Source organism: Rattus norvegicus, chromosome 1, assembly GCF_036323735.1.
Source record: "Rattus norvegicus strain BN/NHsdMcwi chromosome 1, GRCr8, whole genome shotgun sequence".
NCBI classification, from domain to species: Eukaryota; Metazoa; Chordata; class Mammalia; order Rodentia; family Muridae; genus Rattus; species Rattus norvegicus.
Window position 1 is genome coordinate 171,698,767 of NC_086019.1, and position 23,402 is coordinate 171,722,168.

The window sequence follows — 23,402 nt, forward strand, 5'->3', positions numbered from 1 at the left end:
CACATCCTTCTCCAGGGTCTAGCCTGGCGAGTCTGTCTGACCCTCTCTATGGAGTAGACATTTCTTTAGCTAAATGAAAACACAACCTCATAGGATTTGTAATCAAAAGATCTTTCTCATAGGTGTTATTATAGAATTCAAGTAATTAACATAAGATTGAGTAAGTAAAAATTCTAACACTGAAAAATTCATGAAATAATTTAACAGTTTAAAGTTCTATATTTGTTTATGTGCATGACTGTTCATCTACCACATCAGGTCAGAAGAACCTGGAGCTCTAGAACTGGAGTTACTTATGGTTTTGAGCCTTGTGGTTGTTGAGTATGTAACTCAGGTCCTCTGAAAAGACAATGAAGTCTTCTTAGCAACTGAACTATATATTTAACAGAAATCCTTTAGAATAATTTTACATTCTCTGAATGCTCATATCAATATTATGACATTTCTTAATTTTCACTGAACTTTCAATATAACTGCTGCAACACTTTTTATAATTAATGATAACTATTATTTAATGTTATTTCTGCTATTTTAGAACTGCTTAAATGCACAAAAACTTTGTGTTTCTCACAGTGAATTGGCTAAACTCAGAAGGCACAAACTCCCTAATTAAGATGCATCAAAGTACACACACAAAATAATTCGCAAGCAATAGGAAAAAAATGGCTTAGTTTTCTCATTGCTCCTTGTTACTTTTATAAAATGATCTTTGAACACAGATGTACTTCTTTTGAATTATTGCCTTAAGAAAGGTAAGTAAAAATAATACTATTATTTAAATTGATCAGTTCCTAATTTTTTCCCCAAGGCTTGTTTTACATAATAATGTTACTAGTTCTAAAAGTAAAGGTAAGTATCCAAAAGGACTATTCAAAAGGTGATTATCCAAAAGGAAGTAATTAATATTCTTTTAAGTTAACATCCAGTAATTAAATTAAATTATATCAGGAGATTAAGGTCCATTTAGTGTTCCTTTAGACCATTTTCAAAACTTATTTACAATAAATTATGACATAACACAATTTTATATGAAAGTGTAAAGTTAAAATGCTACTAACAAAATGTTTACTTAAAATGTGCTCATGTCATTTAAATGTTTCTAAGGAACAGATCTTGGAGAGAAATGTACCAAATTCTTAACTTTGATATAAGCCAGAAAGTCTTCCCCAAAGCAGAAACAGAAGACTGGGTGGATGGGGTGCTGTTCTGTAAATATAAATTAGAGGAGTCTTCTCATTATTTATGAGAAGACTAGCTGCAAAGTATATTTTGTATTTTAATGTATCATTGAGCAAAAGTGATAATCCCAATACCACTGAAGCTGGATCTGATCCTTAGGAAACAGATCTATCCATATCAGAATGGTAGAGAAGTACCTTTACCAGAAATCACATGGCATGTCAGAGAATGCAGCTCAATCATTCTCAGGTTATGTACAGAGTTAAGACGCACAATACTGAAGAACCATGGTAAGTACATCTTGGTATAAAGAATACCTGATTGAGTTACTGAATAACAATATACAGCAAAGATTATACAGAATGAGAACATTAAGCAAATGATTTCATCATTTTCCTCCACAGAGGTAATTTGTACAAAGATGGATCCAGGAAACCACACTACAGTGACAGAATTCATCCTTTTGGGGTTAACAAATGATCCTACACTCTGTGTCATGTTCTTTGTATTTTTTCTTGGAATATACATTGTCACCTTATTAGGAAATATCAGCATAATAAATTTAGTAAGAAGCTGTCCCCAGCTCCAAACCCCCATGTACATGTTTCTTAGCCATCTAGCTTTTGTGGACATTGGCTATTCCACATCAGTTACACCTATAATGCTGATAGGCTTCATTGTACATGGAGCAGTCCTCTCTGTGCATGCCTGTGAAGCACAGCTCTGCTCTGTCGTGACATTTGGGACAGCTGAATGCTTCCTGCTGGCTGCTATGGCCTATGACAGATATGTAGCTATCTGCTCACCCTTACTATACTCTACACATATGTCTTCCCAAATATGCCTCCTCTTAGTTGGGGCATCATATGTGGGTGGCTGTATTAACGCATGGACATTTACTGGTTGTTTGTTAAACCTGTCCTTTTGTGGAGCGAATCAGATAGATCACTTCTTCTGTGATTTCTCCCCTTTGTTGAAACTTTCATGCTCAGATGTCTCCATTATTGGAATCATCCCCTCCATATCTGCTGGATCTATTATTGTAGTAACAGTGTTTGTCATAGCTGTCTCCTACATCTACATCCTCATTACCATTCTGAAGATGCACTCCACTGAGGGTCGCCACAAGGCCTTCTCCACATGTACCTCCCACCTCACTGCAGTCACTCTCTATTATGGAACTATTACCTTCATTTATGTGATGCCCAAGTCCAGCTACTCAACTAAGCAGAACAGGATTGTATCTCTGTTCTACACAGTGGTGATCCCGATGTTGAACCCCCTCATCTATAGTCTGAGGAACAGAGATGTAAAGGAGGTCCTGAGGAAGGCAACTGTCAGAATATATTCTTAGAATCTGTTCTTGGAAGAATCATATAAATATTTTATTTATCAATGTCACTCGCAGTGTCTATCACATGATGATTAATTTAATATTGCATTTCTCTATTCTAAATCTTACTTTCATTCTTGTGTTTATTTGAATGCTATCTTGAAGGCTATAAAATGGATTTTATATTAAGCATGGAATTTCTTCAGATATCAAGAAACTATTCTATTTAAAATTCATGTACCAAAAAATAATTTGTCCTTGCTGTGTGCAATATCTATTCTAACTTTATTCTATATACAAACATAACAACTTGGTGAAGTGACTTCATTAGTATTAATTTTACAAATAGCTTTTCTAAGCATATAGTTAGAATATCACACTGATGTTCATAAGTATTTAGAAGATTAATATTTACCATAGAGAATCTACTTTGACAAACTCCACATCTATAATTAATTTCCATAACAAGCCTATTGACATGGTTCTAAAACTTTCCTTCAATTCACATATGAGGAATATCAGTAAGAAAGTGGTCTTACAGAAATCCAAGAATTTGTACAAGGTGGTGGATTCAAGTCTCTTGAGTCTATCATCCATGCCCTGAGTTTTTACTATTAAGGACTTACTCAATTATATACTAAATCTTTTCATGAGACTATGTGCAAAGATAATTTATGTTGGACCAACACTGGGGGAAGTATAAATCATAGAAAATTTTACTTATTCCCATTTATATATTTATTTTATTTTTATGTAATTGGGTTTTGAAGTTATAATCTAGCCAAGTGAAAATTATTCATATTTCACTATTGATTGAAAAATGCAGTTTTTTTCAGTGAAAGATGCTAAGCAAGGCTGAAAAGAAGCAAGGTATATTAAATGTAGAGAAGTATGTGGTGCTGAATAGGCATGTTGTGTTTTTAATCTCTTAGTTTAATGTCTTATTTAAAATATAAAAAAAACCCTGAAAATAAAATTAGGTCATCAAGATGGCTCACTGATCAAAATGCTTGCCACCAAGCTTGATGACCTGAATTCACACACACACACACACACACACACACTCACTCACATACACACACACACACACACACAGAGAGAGAGAGAGAGAGAGAGAGAGAATTGCTTAAACAATGTTGAACAATAAGACAACTGTAGAAGGACTCACTACTCCTGATTTTAATTGTATTACAAAGCTTATCAGTAAAACCTGCATGCCATTGGCATGAAAATAGACATGTTGATCAATGCATGGATAAGTAAATGGCCAATGGAACTGAAGACCCAGATCCACACACCTATGAACACCTGAAATTTAAGAAAGAAGCCAGAGATTCACATTGGGTAAAATACACCTTCAACTAATGGTACTGTTCAAATTGGAGATATATATATAGTTATGGATATACACAACATTCAATTCCAAATGAATCAACGACAGCAACAACAACAAAACCACATACACTAAACTGGATAGGAAAGAAAGTGGGAATAGCACTGAGTGCATTGGCACAAATGAAAACATTCTTAAGAGAATGCCAATAGTTCAGGTACTAGGTCAAGAATGGAAAATAAGAAGTCAAAATATCACTATTTGCAGATGTTATGCTAGTATATTTAAGTGATCCCAAAAGTTCCACCAGAGGACTACTAAACCTGATAAACACCTTCAGCCAAGTGGCTAGGTATAAAATTAACTCAAATAAATCAGTAGCCTTCCTCTACACAAAAGAGAAACAAGACAAGAAAGAAATTAGGAAAACGACACCCTTCATAATAGTCCCAAATAATATAAAATACCTTGGAGTGACTTTAACCAAACACGTGAAAGATCTGTATGATAAGAACTTCAAGCCTCTGAAGAAAGAAATCGAAGAAGACCTCAGAAGATGGAAAGATCTCCCATGCTCATGGATTGGCAGGATTAATATAGTACAAATGTCCATTTTACCAAAAGCGATTTACAGATTCAATGCAATCCCCATCAAAACACCGATCCAATTCTTCAAATAGTTAGACAGAAAAATTTGCAAATTCTTCTGGAATAACAAAAAAACCCAGGATAGCTACAACTATCCTCAACAATAAAAGGACTTCAGGGGGAATCACTATCCCTGAACTCAAGCAGTATTACAGAACAAGAGTGCTAAAAACTGCATGGTATTGGTACAGAGACAGACAGATGGACCAGTGGAATAGAACTGAAGACGCAGAAATGAACCCACACACCTATGGTCACTTAATTTTTGACAAAGGAGCCAAAACCATCCAATGGAAAAAAGATAGCATTTTCAGCAAATGGTGCTGGTTCGACTGGAGGTCAACATGTAGAAGAATGCAGATATATCCATGCTTATCACCCTGTACAAAGCTTAAGTCCAAGTGGATCAAGGACCTCCACATCAAACCAGGTACACTCAAACTAATAGAAGAAAAAGTGGGGAAGAACCTCGAACACATGGGCGCTGGAGAAAATTTCCTGAACAAAACACCAATGGCTTATGCTCTAAGATCAAGAATCGACAAATGGGATATCATAAAACTGCAAAGCTTCTGTAAGGCAAAGGACACTGTGGTTAGGACAAAACGGCAACCAACAGATAGGAAAAGATCTTTACCAATCCTACAACAGATAGAAGGCTTATATCCAAAATATACAAAGAACTCAAGAAGTTAGACTGCAGGGAGACAAATAACCCTATTAAAAATGGGGTTCAGAGCTAAACAAAGAATTCACAGCTGAGGAATGCCGAATGGCTGAGAAACACCTAAAGAAATGTTCAACATCTTTAGTCCTAAGGGAAATGCAAATCAAAACAACCCTGAGATTTCACCTCACACTGGAGAGAATGGCTAAGATCAAAAACTCTGATGACAGCAAATGCTGGCGAGGATGTGGAGAAAGAGGAACACTCCTCCAAAGTTGGAGTGATTGCAGACTGGCACAGCCATTCTGGAAATCAGTCTGGAGGTTCCTCAGAGAATTGGACATTGAACTACCTGAGGACCCAGCTATACCAGTCTTGGGCATATATCCAAAGGATGCCCCAACAAATAAAAAAGACACGTGCTCCACTATGTTCATAGCAGCCTTATTTATAATAGCCAGAAGCTGGAAAGAACCCAGATGCCCTTCAACAGAGGAATGGATACAGAAAATGTGGTACATCTACACAATGGAATATTACTCACCTATAAAAAACAATGACTTTATGAAATTCATAAGCTAATGGAGGGAACTGGAAAATATCATCCTAGTTTAGGTAACCCAATAACAGAAAAACACACATGGTATGTACTCATTGATAAGTGGCTATTAGCCCAAATGCTTGAATTGCCCTAGATGCACAGAACACATGAAACTCAAGACAGATGATCAAATTGTGAATGCTTCACTCCTTTAAAAGGGCAACAAGAATACCCTTGACAGGGAATAGGGAGGCAAAGATTAAAACAGAGGTAGAAGGAACATCCATTCAGAGCCTGCCCCACATGTGGCCCATACATATACAGCCACCCAATTAGACAAGATGGATGAAGCAAAGAAGTGCAGGCCGACAGCAACCGAATGTAGATCTCTCCTGAGAGACACAGTCCGAATACAGCAAATACATAGGCGAATGCCAGCAGCAAACCACTGCACTGAGAACGTGACCCCCATTGAAGGAATTAGAGAAAGGACTGGAAGAGCTCGAAGGGGCCCAAGACCCCATATGAACAACAATGCCAACCAACCAGAGCTTCCAGGGACTAAGCCACTACCCAAAGACTATACCTGGACTGACCCTGGGCTCCAACCTCATAGGTAGCAATGAATAGCCTAGTAAGAGCACCAGTGGAAGGGGAAGTCCTTGGTCCTGCTAAGACTGAACCCACAGTGAACGTGATTGTTGGTGGGAGGGCGGTAATGAGGGGAGGATGGGTAGGGGAACACCCATATAGAAGGGGAGGGGGAGGAGTTAGGGGGATGTTGGCAAGGAAACTGGGAAAGGGAATAACAATCAAAATGTAAATAAGAAATACTCAAGTTAATAAAGGAAAAAATTAAAGAAAAGAATTAATCAATAAAACTTCAGAAAACTGGAAAGCTTCTGTAAGACAAAGGTCACCATCAATAAGACAAAATAGCCTATGGAGTCAAAAAGGTTTTGTTTCTTAACTAAATCCATGTCTGATAGAGGACTAATATAAAAAAATACTCAAGAAACTGCATATCAAAACTAAAACCAAATAATACAATTAAAATTGTATATTATGAATAGAGGAATCTCAAATGGCCAAGAAACACTTAAAGAAATATTCAATATCCTTATCCATCAGGGAATCATAAATCAAAACTATTTAGAAATTATGTCTTACACCTGTCAGAGTGGCTTAAATCAATAACACAAGTTAATGCTCATGATGATGAGGATGTGAAGCAAGGGGAACACTCCTCCAAATTTGCTGGTGAATGTGCAATCTTTTAGTGCAATATGACTGTCTTCAGAAAGATGGGAATTGATCTACTCAAGCCCCAACTATACATGATGTGGATATATACCCAAAGGATGTTCATCCTACAGGAAGAGCATTTGCTGTTCACTATCACTAAAATCCCATCTTTTTGAGTTTTTGTTACCTCACTTATGTTTTTTTCTGGATCCATCGATATGCCTGAAAATTTTAGGATATCACATTTTAACAGCTGACCAGTACACTGTTGAGTAAATATACCATTTTTTAAAATCTTTTTCTTGGTTGATAGATATCTATGATATTTACAGTTTCAGATTTAAAGGTTGCATTCCAAGAACACAAAAGTTATTTGAGAGACATATGTTAAAATTTATACAATATAGTGGCTGATGAAAGAGAAACACAAATTGGAAATTGCTGTGTGTTGCTACCTTAATAAATCCACTGTTTCTATAATGAAACTTTTTCATAATAAGGTGATAAAAATTATGTTTAAAATATCATCAATATATTTTCCATAGTATACTGTCAATTTATCTGGAAGATCATAACCCATTATACTGTTTAAAATTCCAAATATTTATAGCTAACAGTGTTAGTCATCAGTTTTATCATGGTTTATTTAACATTCTTGTGTTCAAGGCCTTTGATGATGGATTTCAAGATGGTAATCATAATGTATAGAACATAGAATCCACCTTTTCTCATCAGTGGAGTAGCTGGGCAAGGCATCATATAAATGAATGTGATGTTCGCATGGGACAGAGTGAGTGCAGTGAGTTGTGGGGTACAGATGGAGAATCCTTATGGGGATCTTTGGAAGAGCACATCTTCAGGATTGACACAAGGATGTAGACACAAGTCAGAGCAATAATAAACACAGTAATAACAATGACAGAATTCAAAGAGATTGCTGCAATGACTTCAGAAGTCATGAGAACAAAATATCTTTAAAGGTGTTGAATATTTACTGAAAAGGAGATTAACTATTTGTTCCAATTAAAGAAAGATTTGATTAATGGCAAGTAAATGTCCAAGCATTCACCTGTCTACCTAGGTAAGAAGCTGCAACAAGGAAGATGCAGGCTGTGGAGGATATGTGCTTGGAATGGAGTAGAGCAGCGATTCCAGGGAGGACAGCTCTTAGCTGAGTCAAATATTACTACAAAACAGAGTTGAGATACACAGCCAAACACAAAGATAAATGTGAGAAAGCCCCTCAACATGATGGATGTCACTGATGAAGAGTACCCTATGCCTACGAATGCCAAATAGGTCAGGAAATGGTGCATAGAGTCATGTAGCTGAAGGCTGCTTCTGATTAGCATAATTATGCTCACATTAATGTGACAGTAGATTATTAAAACATGTCAAGTAATATGTAACATCCTATCAGCCTATGCTAACACCAAAAGAATTAACTCTGTTACAATTATGTTGGTTCCTCATTCATCAATGACAGGAATACTGCCACTGGGGGAAAATTCCAGTATGCTCTTAGAATAAAATACAGTAGTATAGGGGTTGGGGATTTAGCTCAGTGGTAGAGCGCTTGCCTAGCAAGCGCAAGGCCCTGGGTTCGGTCCCCAACTCCGAAAAAAAGAAAAAGAAAAAAAAACACAGTAGTATAACCAACTGTTATCATAGCAGCTACATAATGCAAATGAGAGAAATAAAGACACTGTATATAAATCTCAGGAGGAGGGGTTGGGAATTTAGCTCAGTGGTAGAGTGCTTGCCTAGGAAGTGCAAGGCCCTGGGTTCAGTCCCCAGCTCTGAAAAAAAAAGAACCAAAAAAAAAAAAAGATAAATCTCAGGAGGAATGTTTTCATGTACTACCTTCCCTAGATGCTAAAGTGACAAGTATAAATTGATGCATAGACTGATTTAGAAGAATTAATGTTCTTTTAAAAATTTTTGTAACACTCACATGATTTGTCCCTCGTGATGCTAGTTTACATTCCAAAGAGGAATAAAAAATGTGAAACAGAATTGATTATGGGTTTTTCATGAATTCATTGTCAGAAACTGCATACACACAGACACTGACAAAGAGACAGACAGACACAGACAAATACACAAATATACATACCACACACTTGTCTTCATTTAGTGCTCCATAATCTACCACATATTTTTATTTTGTTTAAAAATAATGAGTTTAGGGGTTGGGGATTTAGCTCAGTGGTAGAGCGCTTGCCTAGGAAGCGCAAGGCCCTGGGTTCGGTCCCTAGCTCCGAAAAAAAGAACCAAAAAAAAAAAAATAATGAGTTTATATTCACTGCACAAGGACTTTGATTTCATGGCAGTTTTATTCAATCATTTTATCCACTCTGATCATGATCCCTTCAATACCCACCCCATATCTTTATTCTTCACATTAGTGACCTTTCTTTTCCTAAATATTCCACCATCTAAATCTATGTCATATACATACACGTATATAAATATTACTATCTCTAATAATATCGTAAGTAAATTTCATGAGCAATAGCAAATCATGTTATGAACAGTATGCATTCGTATATCTCAAATTCATTGTAGTACTTACATGGTACATGATAAAGACATGAAATTTATTAGTAAAACTTAACCTTTCAAAGAAAATATATGTATACAGCAGCACCAAAACTAAAATGAGCATTGTATAGCATATATGCAAGATGTTAGACAGAAATACCATGATTGGTTTATCAACATAGCCCTGTAATCAGAGTCTGGTTCTATTAATGACAAGTGATTGACCACTAGAAGAGTGATATATACTAAATGTTGCTCACCTTTGCTTTACTTAAAAACATGACATCTCATAATACTCTTAATTTTAGTATATATACATATATATATGATGTGTTAGTCATAGAGACAAATAAATGTAGAACTAATAATTAATGTCTTTAAAAAGAATACCACTAATGCTTAATATAATACTGAGAAATAAATATCCCTGTATCAACAGCAAAGAAAAGATATTATGTATTAGTGTCTGTGCCACAAGGAAAAATAGCAAAGAATTGCCAGTGTAAAGTAAAGCTGTTTTATGACAAATCATGTCTCATGGAAAATGATTCTTTGAGTAACTGAGTTGCTTGTTAAAAATTCACTGAAAATCAATCAGGACTACAAATTGAAAATGCCCATGTTCATACAAATGCATGTTATTTGTTAACACCTATTTACACATCTTTGTATGCATTAACATTTAGATGAAAATATCATGAATTGCCAAACATTTTTCTGTTTGTACTGGAATGTTAGGTGTAAACAAGGGTACAGTGCCAAGAAAATACTTTTAGAACAGATTTGAAATCTTTTTGGTAGCAAAGTAGTTTTTATACAACTCTAAATGACACTATATTTTTAAATTTAAATTTAAATTTTTAACTAGTAAAAAATTTACGCACAATCGGGGAAGATAATATCACAGAGATTATATGGACAATATCACAACTACTTTAATGACACAGAATATAAGCACAGTCAAGTCACAAACCTTGTCCACCAAGATGAAGATTATATATATATATATATATATATATATATATATATATATATATATATCCAGAATCTTTTTCTTCATTATCTCTGAAAACATGTAACATTTTCTTCATATCTTAGATTTGTTCCCTCAAAAGCTTTATCATTATAACACTCTTATGTGTATATACTTAGTAATCTTCTTTTTTCTGAGCTATGCTCTGTCAAATATTCATGTAACAACTCCATATTTTCCTTAATAAATTTCTACCATGATATCATTTCATTTTTCCCCTAAAGTATGCTACTATACTTGTCTATCTGATGTGTCATTAAACAGTAAAGGGCTAAGTCATTTTATTTTCAAGATCTACTCATACTAAGACATCACTCCACTTCCTCTCATGGATTTAGAATGAGGATCAAAAATATTGAAGGGAGGAGATACATCTTTAGAAATGCTTGCCCAGGAGAAAAAAAATATCATGTGGTAATTTAACAACCTTTAACTAATACTAAAAAAAAAATATCATGGCAAATGAGATGGCTCAGTAGGAAAAAGTGCTTGCCACTCAAACCTGATGACCTGATTTTACTTCTCCAATCTCACACAAAAGGTTTGTTGTCATAATGTGAATCTGTATTCCTAGTGCTTTTATGGAGATATGAGAGAAAAGGCAGGAGAATTTTCTGGAAGCTTGGTGACATCTTATCTGGAGTATACAGTTGGTCAGAAATAAATGAAATTGTGCTTCAAATAAGTTGGAAGGAGATTGGACTCCTGGAATGTTGTACTCTGACTTCTGAATGTGCTCTACAAAACACACACACACACACACACACACACACACACACACACACACGTGCACTCACGCACGCACATGCACACGCACATGCACACACATGCATACACACATGCACCCACACCTCCACATACAAATTGAGGAACAAAACAACATCAAAGTAACAAAGCAACAAAGAAATGGAAATGCCAGACCCATCTTTGTGTCTTCATTTTTATCAGACTAGAAATAATCTTATAGATAAATTTTACTTTCTGAATTTTGAGATCTTAGTATTTGGCTATTCAATATATATGGCTTGCTCCATGTTTCTTTAATCAAAGACTCCTCACAGCTTCCTGAATCTGTAGTTATAAGAACATGGTGGTTCATCTCTGTGTTGGACTCTGTTTAGTTTGGAATAGAATGTTATTTAAGCATATGTACCTGATGTCCATTATGATATTGAATAGTAAGCAGGACTTTCTCACACCAATCATTAAGCAAGAAAAGGCCTTACAGAAGTGTTCACAGATCAGTCTGGTGGAGGTATATTCTCAACTGATATTGCCTCTTTTTAGGCATCATCTAGTTTCATGGTTTTTTTCTTAAATCTAACCAGTATTTCATCATACTAAACTGTAAGATGACAGAGGACTCATTTGTCTAGTCTAATTCTTGACCCAGGCAAAGAGAGCAGAAAGGAAGTTAGGGTGAATACCTTTCCCTTTAAGCCACTGAAATTGTGTGTGTGTGTGTGTGTTATTGCTTCTTTATTTGTTTCTTCATTTTATGATTTATGTGGGGTGTTTTCCAAGGAGCTTCAGTTTCTCTTTTCTTTATTTGGATACCCAGGCTTACAACTTGCTGCCTATGTCTGTCTGGTATTTGGTTTGGAGCTCCACAATACCTTTTGAACATGAAAACATAAAATTCACAGGACTTACTGTAGTACTATCCCTCTCATACTGAGTTACTCAAGCAATTCGTCTACTTTACCTTTTTAAGAATCTTGATACTTTTTTAAAATAATGAACATCAAAAGTATTTACCACAGCTCTTATTCATTAAAGGTTAGTCTAATATAGTACACCATGACATTTGAAAGGTAGAGGTGTCTGTATTTATAATGGAAAGAGATTATTAAGAGCAGTGTTTCAAAAACCATTTCCTTATTGTAGAGAGATTTACAAAGCTGATGACCCACCTCCTCAAAAAGTAGGCTTTAAAGGATGGCAAATATCTATAACCCTGACCTTTTCTTAGTTTTTAGAGACTGTTTGTATACCATGTAAGATATTGACAGCCATCAGAATCCATTGTTCTGGACAGAGAATGTGTTGTTTCATTTATTAATTCATTCTTTTTTCATTAACTTAGGTTTATTAATTAAATTTACTGTGTTTCTTGAAGTTTGTGACAATTAGAGTACAGAGAAAGAGAATGAAATTTTAATCACCTAAATGAACAGTGAGTATTATGAAAAATAAGCAGTATAATATGCCAAAAATTCAATGAGTATTACAATCAACTTACTGTGGATATGGAATAGAGTCTCATTCATTTCGATTGAATTTTCCTATATCAACCAGCTCATTCTAGGAATCCCTTCATAAACATGTTCAGAAGTTTACTTCATAGGTGATTCTAGACCACCTATGGATTTTCCAGGATTGTAAATTCTTCCCAAATCTCTATCTACCTGTACATTAAGGTTCTCATTAATGATTAGTATGAGCCACCATGATGACTATTTCAGCAGTTTCTAAGATATCAAGTAATATAGATCTTTGGAGGCTTTGAGGAAGGAAGTAATTCCTTTGATTTATGATTGTAGCTGATACTTGGAAAATAAGTTAGAATCAAGTAAGGACATAAAAGAAAAGCATTTTATAGTTGTACTAGGTTTGTCCAGATAAGCAGAATGCATACAGATATAAACACATATAAGCATTTTATATATGCATACATTTATAAACATGTCTCCAGAGAGATTTGAAGCAATTGTTCTCTGAAACTTATATGTACAGAGTAATAAAGAGAGAAGGTGGAAAGAATTTACAGGAGAGAGAGAGAGAGAGAGAGAGAGAGAGAGAGAGAGAGAGAAGCTATATTAGAGGGTAAAGCCAGACTAGAATCAAAAGTCTTTCCTCTTCTGAAGATGTAAGTCATAAAACACTTTAGATACTTTGACAATGACTCATGATATTACTAAAAATTATCTATTTTAGGCAATGACTACAAAAAGCTAACATCTTAAAATATCAGAGGCACAATATGTGAAAATTGGAGAGTAAGGGAAGAGGATAGTTTGACTATCAATGTCAAGTTTTGAGCACTGTGCCAAAACAAGATATGACTATGGAACAACAATCATGTGGTCATTACAGCCTACTTAGGTTAGCAGATAATATTTACCTTCTTTAGGGTAAATATTTATTATAAACTGAATGTGAAAGGATGAGGCTTGAATATCTCCTGTCATTGAAGAAGGAGAAAAAAAGGATATTCATGCTGATCAACATGTCCAAAACTGTTCTACTATAGGAACACAGAAAGAAGAGAGAAGTAAATTACTCTCATGCTTCTGAATACACTAATTAAATGGTGCATTTTATTAATTCAAGGGAATATGCTGGAAATAAAAGAGAGTGAAGAAAAGTATAAATAAGAGTGTTCATTTTATTGTGCATCGATCAATTAACATTCTGTGGGAAGATGTAGAACACTGGTACACAACAAGTTCTAGGTTCAATCTGCATTATTCAAAATAAATGTTTTCTAGGCACCACAGAACTCAGGAGGATGTCAACATAGAGTATCGCAAACAAATAGTTAATATTAGAGTTAAAGAACAAGGCATTAATCCAACCATTACGGACATGCAAAGGTCCTTCTAATAGGTGATCTTATTCAACAGAAACTTCTTTATGAAGTATTTTTATATTTCATAAAAATCCAAATCCTCCTTTCTCTTTCCTTTTGTTTCATAATGTTAGTCTAATAAAAACCAGCATGTGCAGTGATAATGGCCTTCATTTTACTTTGGAAGGAGAGTTACTTGAAAGATATATCAAGAAGCCAATTGCCCTAGTGGAGAAAAAATTTCAACTATTTTGTCCTTTTACTCATTCTCAAAGAATGGGCCTTACGGATGACAGATAGTAAGACACTTTGAGCCTGATCATTTCCTTATGCTAAAATGCATCTTTATATCCCTCATAAATTATTCAGAGCTTAATGAATCTATGCTTTAAATAGAGAGAATTTTCTTCTAGCCATTGTTATATTTACTTTTTGTTCATTTATTTGAACTCAATATGCTTAAAGACTAGAAGGATCTTTGAAGTATGCGAAAATTATTTTAACTATCAATGTCAAATTTTAAACCCTTTGCAAAAACAAGGTATGAGTATGAAACAATGAGCACACAGAATTATAATGACTGTGGACCAGATACAGGAATCCACGGTTTATTGGAATTTAAAGAAGTCTTCCTGAAATGCCCAACCATGTCCACATTGGTAGCTATAGACTAATCAGTGCCATCCACATAAAGGTAACAGTGTGTTGTTGGAAGTGGCAGTATATGTGAGAAGGTCTTGAGGTAACAAAATTTAACATTTTTAAATAATTGATTCCTGAAGTTAATGTGCTTGTATGCTAAGAAAAACATGATGAGAAGCAACCTGAAGGACACAATATTAAATGTGGTTCATTGACAAAGCTGTCAAAACAAACAATGGGGAGAAAAAACAGCATCTTTAACAAATGGTTTTGGGAAAATGGGATGTATATATGCAGATGAATGAAATTAGCCCCATATATATCACCTGTGAAAATAAATAAATAAATAAATAAATAAATAAATAAATAAATAAATAAATAAATAAATAAACTGATATACAAAATAATTCCAAATGGATAAAAACCCAAAATGGAACTCTGAAACCCTTGAAACTGCTGGAAGAAAGCATGAACAGTCCTCTTCAGATATTGGTACAAAAATGTAATTTCTAGATAGAACTCTATTTGACCATGATTAATGCCAACAATTGACAACTGGAATTCATAAAATTATAATGATTCTGCGCAATAAAGTAAACCAACAATCAAGTACAGAAGAAGTCCAAAAAGTAGAAGAAAATTTTTGTTAGGTACAGATTTGATAAATGATTAATAATCAGAATAGAAAAAGAATATAAAATACAACAATCAAGAAAACAAATTACTTAAAACAGAGACTGAAGGAACACCCATTCAGAGCCTGCCCCACAGGTGGCCCATACATATACAGCCACCCAATTAGACAAGATGGATGAAGCAAAGAAGTGCAGACCGACAGGAGCCGGATGTAGATCGCTCCTGAGAGACACAGCCAGAATACAGCAAATACAGAGGCGAATGCCAGCAGCAAACCATTGAACTGAGATTAGGTCCCCCGTTGAAGGAATCAGAGAAAGAACTGGAAGAGCTTGAAGGGGCTCGAGACCCCATATGTACAACAATGTCAAGCAACCAGAGCTTCCAGGGACTAAGCCACTACCTAAAGACTATACATGGACTGACCCTGGACTCTGTCCCCATAGGTAGCAATGAATATCCTAGTAAGAGCACCAGTGGAAGGGGAAGCCCTGGGTCCTGCTAAGACTGAACCCCCAGTGAACTAGACTATGTGGGGAGGGTGGCAATGGGTGGAGGTTTGGGAGGGGAACACCCATAAGGAAGGGGAGGGGGGAGGGTGATGTTTGTCCGGAAACCGGGAAAGGGAATAACACTTGAAATGTATATAAGAAATACTCAAGTTAATAAAAAAAAAAAAATTTGTGATATGTAAAAAAAAAAAAAAAAGAAAACAAATTACACACTCCCAAAACTTGGAAGCTTAGTAAAGAAAATAATTTATTTCTATTCATGGATGTGGATAATATTCATAGACTGAATTAAAGTTTGAGTCATAGAAGTAGAAAGCTGCTGGCATTTGGTATTAGGCTTCCTCTGAGAAACAAGTGTATACATATATAAGCACCTATTTGCACATCATATCCTCTTGACACTTTTTATTGAACTGCCTCATACAGTTCATATACACAGGAATAAATGAGTAGATAGAGAATACATGCATGCATACATATGCATGTGCATATGCACATATTCCATATATATATGTATATATATATATATATTCAACATATACATCCCATATGGAATATGTTCATGAAATTGCATGACTGGTCAGTTTAAACTCCACTGAGTCAGTGAACCGTGTGAATACACTAGCAGGAGTTGAAGCTACAGTTTGAAGTCCAAGGCATGCTAGAGGCAGAAGATTCTCATTTCAGAGGCTCTAATTATCAAAGCCTTTAGCTGATCGCAAAAAGATGTTCAAACTGAGAGATACTGTGCCATATTCAATGAGTAGTAGCTGCTAATTACTCCATCATAGCCAAAGCTTACTTGCTATTGGATTAAACATCTGAGGACTGAAATGTATCAAGTAGACCCATTAAGTTAGCCATTTTCTTGGGCAATTTATCATGAAGGAATTCAGCATGAAACAGAGACACTGGCAATGAACACTAGATCAATATTGATCTTAATTTTATAAATGTTCTGTCAAAAAGTAGAGGCACAGAATGGGGAGAAAGAAAATACATTTATGCTCCTAAATCAATGAACAGATTCAATGGTGAAGTTCCTAATTGTAAGGAAATAAAGAGAAAAATATAAGTAAAAATGATATCCATTACCATAAAGAGATTAATAAGGACTCAGGAGAAATTATATAAGGCTTTTAGGCAAGGCATATAGATTATACCAGTCTATGGTTTCCACTATCACAATTAAGAACAAAATATTTCCTCGGGCATTACACTGTCCTGCAGCATTTCATTGCCCTCACATGGGACACGCTTCCCACAAGCCAAGCAGCCAGCACTGGCCTCAGAGGACTAATCCAGTCAGAGGATGGTATCTAATACTGAAGGGTGTCAAAGACCCATTCAAATAGATGATGCAACCACAAAAACCCCAACCTTATTGTCTGCTCTATTTTAATTTTATCACTTAATGTTTCTGCCTATAGTTGCTATGGAACTATACACTTAAGGGTAGTTATTGAAAATAGACTCGGGTTTAAAAAAAACATACAAGCAATAGTTTCTACACACCATAAAACTGCTTGAAAATATGAGTAAAACTAAAAGGGATTTTATTACATGTTTTGTGTGGGAAATTTTTAGTTATACGTGTTATTTATTAAATGTAACTTCCTATGAACATATGACTTACTTCACAATGTATAGATACCCACTCTGTACCAAACTTTAATTTTTGAAAATATGTGTCAAAATATTTATTTTAACCAAAAATTACCAGTTTACTGTTAGTACCAGGCATAATGTATATCACTGCTCTTTAATATGTGACAAAAGTATGGATTAGCAGACATCTTTAGAAAAGATTTTCTTACAAAGATGTCTCTTCAGAGCATCCTTAATGTCATTATTCCTGAGGCTGTAAATAAGAGGGTTCAACATGGGGATCACCACCATGTAGAACACAGACACCACCTTGTTCTGGTCTGTGGAATATCTGGACTTGGGCATCACATAAATGAATGTGATCATCCCATAGAAGAGAGTGACGGCAGTGAGATGGGAGGTGCAGGTGGAGAAGGCCTTGTGGCGGCCCTCAGTGGAGGCCATCCTCAGAATGGTGATAAGAATGTAGGTGTAGGAAATGGCTATGATACACACTGTAACCATAGTAACTGAGCCAGAAAAAAATGATGTTACAAATTCAGAGACACTAACATTAGAACAGGAGAGCTCCACCAGAGGAGCAAAATCACAGTAAAAGTGATTGATTCTATTTGGTCCACAGAAGATAAAAGAAAAGAAGAATAAGGCGAAGGAGGAAGCATTAAGAAAACCCCCTATATAAGAGCCCACAACCAACTGGATACAGACTCGTATGGACATTTTAGTTGCATAAAGCAGTGGGTTGCAGATTGCCATAAACCGATCATAAGCCATGGTAGCCAGAAGAAAACATTCAACTGTACCACAAAAAGCAGCTAAACTGAGCTGGATGGCACACCCAAGATAGGAGATAGTATTTTTCTCCACCAGGAAGTTGAAAAGCATATTGGGTGTGACAGAAGATGAGTAGCCTATGTCAACAGAAGCCAAGTGGCTTAGAAAAAAGTACATGGGGTGATGGAGCTGGGAGGAGACTCTGATGAGAAGGATGGTGCTGAGGTTCCCAGACACAGTCACCAGGTAGATGCACAGGATGATGGTGAAGAGGATGACTCTAAGGACTGGATCATCAGTTAAACCCAATAAAATGAACTCTGTCACTGCAGTGTGGTTCCCATCCTCCAGGAAAGCCATAGGACAGTGTAGCTGCTGCCAGATCAAGACTGTGATGAAAACATACAGGGATGGTGTTTAAGAATATGAGGCTTCCTTTCCATTAATAAATAGTTGGAAGTTATCACAAACAAATATATCATTCAAAATATGCAATTGGGTTATTGCATTGGACACACATAGGAAAAAGACACACTAAAATTACATATGAAATTTCCTCTTGTAAGCTCATTGAATATCTTAAATGATTCAAATAACATTATTGCTCTCTAAAATAATCGGAAATATCACATTCATAATGTAAATTATGAAAAATGTAGTACATTATTATTTTTTGTTAAAACACACCATATCATTTCCTAGTCTAGCAGTGTTTTATCACTGGATATGATGAAATAAACTCACAGGATTTGCAACAGAGGGTACTGCTCAATATATTTTCAAACTAACAAGTTATCAGGTTTTTGAAGGTTCCCCCAGAAAGAAGCAGATTGAATCTGATTCTTCAAATTCTATATTTAAATCCTCATCTTTCCACAGTGGTGATTGTGATCCTGAAATCCTCAGTCCATTAACAAAGCAGGCCTTTACATATGATATTTCTGAACAGTAAGCCACCAAAGCATTTTAAGGTTACTGCACTTACTAGACTTTTGTGACTTCTACATGTGTATGTCTGAAAATTGTGTGTGTGTTTTGTGGTATTACCAATAGAAGGCTAAATAAGGAATCTTTAAAAATTTAATCTTTTGCCTGATTATTCTGAATAATTTGCCAATAGAAATATAAGTTGATTCTATAAATGTTTAATTCCCTTCTGCTGCACCATTCCTTGATTCTATTGGACTTTATTCTCTACCATCACTTACAAATATGGTATATTTTCAAAGAATAAGTAAAGTATATTTATTTAGCAACAAAGTGAAAATCTTACCTCTTGAAACAACAATTTATTTCAATGTAAGAAGTTCAAGGTTGTTATGATTTTATAGCTGAAAACTGTCTCCACTGTCTTTTGTGGCACTGAGCATAAGTCCCTGCAGAGGCTCTGGATTCCAGTGTGAATTCAAATCATTAGGGATAATTAACTCATTCTCAGTTAGTACTGTTCAGTTCATTTCATACAAACACAATTAATTTTCATCTTTATGTGTGGATTGCTATACTCTCACTTGATCAATATGAGAAATACATGGTAACAATTGAACTTACATTCTTAGGTAAATGTTCAAGTTCATATTTGATTCAGGTTAGCTCAAGTCAGAAGATATTAAACAATTATAAAAATCAGAATCTCTTTATTCCTTTCATGCATCAATTTTCTTTTAATATTTTAGTGGTTGATTTAACATACTCTTTTACGTGCTTTGCTGAATATAAAGATGGATAAGATATATATTTGATTAATTATTTAAAGTAGACACCATTTTTATAGGCAAGAGTCTAAAATGTCATTGTTACTTTAAAAATAGTGAATATAAATAAGCATTGATGACTTCTAGGTTACAAAATTTCATAATTTATATTTATATAATATGTGACAATTGCTTCTCAGCTTATGTTTATATAACAAAAGGTAGAATGCACAGTGATCCCCAAACTGAAAACTAAGCTCAATACTCACTCTAATCTTAATTATGTTAAGTTCTCTACCATGTCTTTGTTATCAAATAGATAAACATGGTTACTGAGCATGAATCTACTTTATTCAAAGTGTTTCTGGTCCCTGCTGGTTGATGAGAGGATGAGACAGGATCACCACTGGAAGCTCCTTGATTCTAACATGGAGGACAAAGCAGTGAATGACAAAAAGACCTTGTATTAAAAATGGAAATGGTAGAAGATCAGGAAAGACAGTGACATTGTATTCTGAACTTTGTATGCATAACATGGATTGCATCTGGACACACAAGAACACATGCACACATCATGTGTAAACACACCACACATAAAATATGCACAAATAACAGTAAAGGTTAACTTTGCTAATCTATGTATTCCTAATGTATTAATTAGTTAGTTAATTAATTAGTATTGAATACTAATTTACGTGGTATTGGAAACTTATCAGGAAAATTTATGCATGCCAGGCAAGAATTGGACTATGTGAACAGTTCATTACCTCAGCATATTTTTATGTTTTACTCTCTCTCTCTCTCTCTCTCTCTCTCTCTCTCTCTCTCTCTCTCTCTCTTCCTCTCTCTCTCCCCTCTCTCTCACACTGGAACACAGACATACACACACACATGCACATGCACACAAAAACATGCACATGCACATGCACATGTGCACACACACAGAATCATTCAGGTCAGAATTAGTTTTAGGTTATGACTAAGGCCACATTGGATGCTAGAATGCATAGTTTGGATGATTTGCCACTAATAAGTCTTCATTATTCATTCATCCACTCCTTTCAAAAATATATTGTTGAATACTAGAAAACTGAATCAATATTGTAAATGGCTTAAAGGAAGTGGACCTCTTAGACAATATAGACTTCAATGGAGAAGCAACTAGAGAAAAAAATGAATATGAAAAAAAGAGAACATGACAAGTAGTGTTGAATAAACCTTCTCCAGATAACATTAACACCTCATTTAGAAGCCCCAGATACCATGCCAGCTCAGCAGTGAGACAGGGTTTATCATCATGCTATTGAAATCTAGTCAGACATGCTGATTTTTTATTAAGCACAGTCTCTTTAATTTGAGGTCATGTTAACAAGAGAAGTAAGTCAATTTTCATACTCTCCTTACATCTGTTGTTGAGATGGATATGGAAGCTGCACTCATTTCTATCATTTGTCCTTAATTTTGAGTTTTATATCACATTTCCAAGTATATTTTTATTTTAATTAAAGTAAAATTAAATCACTTCTTTCTGTCTTTTAACTCCCTTCAATTTCTTCCACAGTCTTTTATTCACTTTCAAACTGATAGTCTATTTCTCTTCGATTTTTATGTCTATATATAAATACATAATATGCTAATATGCAAATATAACCAGTGGTGTTTACTTAGTGTTGCTTATGTGTATATGATTTTAATTTTAGCAACTTTGTTTTGAATGACAAATTCAGGGCTTATCTTTAGAGAGAATACTCAAGAGGGAAAATTCTACAAGCAGCCTACTCAACTGGAAATAAATCATGCTAGATACTAGAAATTTAACCAAATACAAAGGGCTAATGAGGTTTTGCATTTCAGTGGAGCGCCTCCTCCTGCAAATACTAGATTATCACAAGTCATAACAACATTCTAAAGCTTATCTTTGCACCAACAGATGAGTAAAGCTTTTACTGAACATTGAAGAAACTTCTCTTTATAGCAGAAGGAGATTGTTGTAAAAAACCATATTGAGTATAATACAGAAATCAGGTGGTCTTTGGAGTCCCAGCTCCGTGGATAGATCTATAGTAGAAGTCCTGAACCTAAGGCTCAGTGAATATCTTGAAAAAGAAGGCTAGAATACTGTAAGAATCAAAAGACTAAGAAGTCATCTCTGAGACTACGCCTTCTGGAAATGACATGGTAACTAGAACCATAACATCAAATCAGAAATATGGTTGTCTATGTAAGAGATAAATAATGAAGACACCAATAGTTATGCAAATATGGAAGTTAGAATCTCATAGAGTTCCAGCCCAAGACATACTATTTTTAGTTTAATTTTTGATAGTTTCATACATAAATATAATATTTATACTATTTACACCCCTCTACCATCCCAACTCCTATTTCCTCATAGCTTCCTCTCAAATTTATAACTTCTTCATTATTATTTTTACAGACTCTTGCTTTCTCTGTAGCCTCATTCAACTTATTTTGGCAGTTATGTACATGTGCTTAACGATGTCCACTCTATGATCTCTTACCAGCTTATCCCTAGAGAACACTGATTCTTCTCTTTACACATCATATTGATCGCCTAAAGTTCTTCAAGTAGGGGTAGAAACTTTTGAAAATTCCCCCTTTTATGGTAGCATGTCAACTGTTGTCATTGTTCAATTACTGTTTAAGCTCATACTGTTGAGATTTCACCAGGGCTATTTCCCTTGGTCACATTTTGAAGAAAGTATCTAGGACCAGGCATCCTGATATTTTCTGTCTCTTCAATTCTTATTGTATCACCTCCTATATGTTTCTGTAGTGTTAGGTGTAGGGGTTGATTTGTACTTGTATTATGTTGGAATGAATATTAATTGAGGATGGCCAGTTATTCTCTGAATTTCGGCCAGTTGTGGAATTTTGTAATAATCTCCATATTTTGCCCAGGGTAGCTTCACTGATGATGGATAGGGTTGCTTTTATTTATTAGTGGGAAATATAGCAGTATTATAGCAATCACAGAAAAAGTGTATGACTTTCTGGAGAATCCTATATCTAATCATCCCAAATATGGTACAGACAAAAGATCAAGGAAACAACTCTATCACTATGTCATTCAATGAATTTGTTTTATTTACTTACATGAGTATGGGTGAGGAGTTGATTACAGGAGAATGGATGAACCAAAGCTGTACCACTCAACAGCCTACCCCTTCATACATGATGACTCACGAAAGCTCAACACCTGTTACTTTCAGGGGACAGTCATGCTACGCTCTTGATTTCAAGCACAAAATAACCTCAGTAATAATGTCAGGGTTTGGTGCTCACCCATGGGATGGATCCCAAGTTTGGCAGGTCACTGAATGGCCTTTCCTTTAGTCTCTATTTTTGTCCCTGCATATCTTTTAGACAGGAACAATTCTAGGTCAGAAAGTTTTGAAGGTGGGTTGGTGAACCAATCCCT

The 23,402-nt window shown here is 35.1% G+C and overlaps 2 protein-coding genes and 1 pseudogene across 2 annotated transcripts; 1 reads left to right on the top strand and 2 right to left on the bottom strand.

The window, feature by feature from the left end:
• Positions 1-1,600: 1,600 nt before the first annotated feature.
• Or5p1 (olfactory receptor family 5 subfamily P member 1) lies at positions 1,601-2,533 on the top strand. Its single transcript, NM_001000946.2, has one exon. It carries the CDS (start codon positions 1,601-1,603, stop codon positions 2,531-2,533), a length of 933 nt encoding a protein of 310 aa, NP_001000946.2.
• Or8af1-ps1 (olfactory receptor family 8 subfamily AF member 1, pseudogene 1) lies at positions 7,589-8,337 on the bottom strand (annotated as a pseudogene).
• On the bottom strand, positions 17,670-18,626 carry Or5p68 (olfactory receptor family 5 subfamily P member 68). Its single transcript, NM_001000221.1, has one exon. It carries the CDS (start codon positions 18,624-18,626, stop codon positions 17,670-17,672), a length of 957 nt encoding a protein of 318 aa, NP_001000221.1.
• Between the last annotated feature and the right edge of the window lie 4,776 nt (positions 18,627-23,402).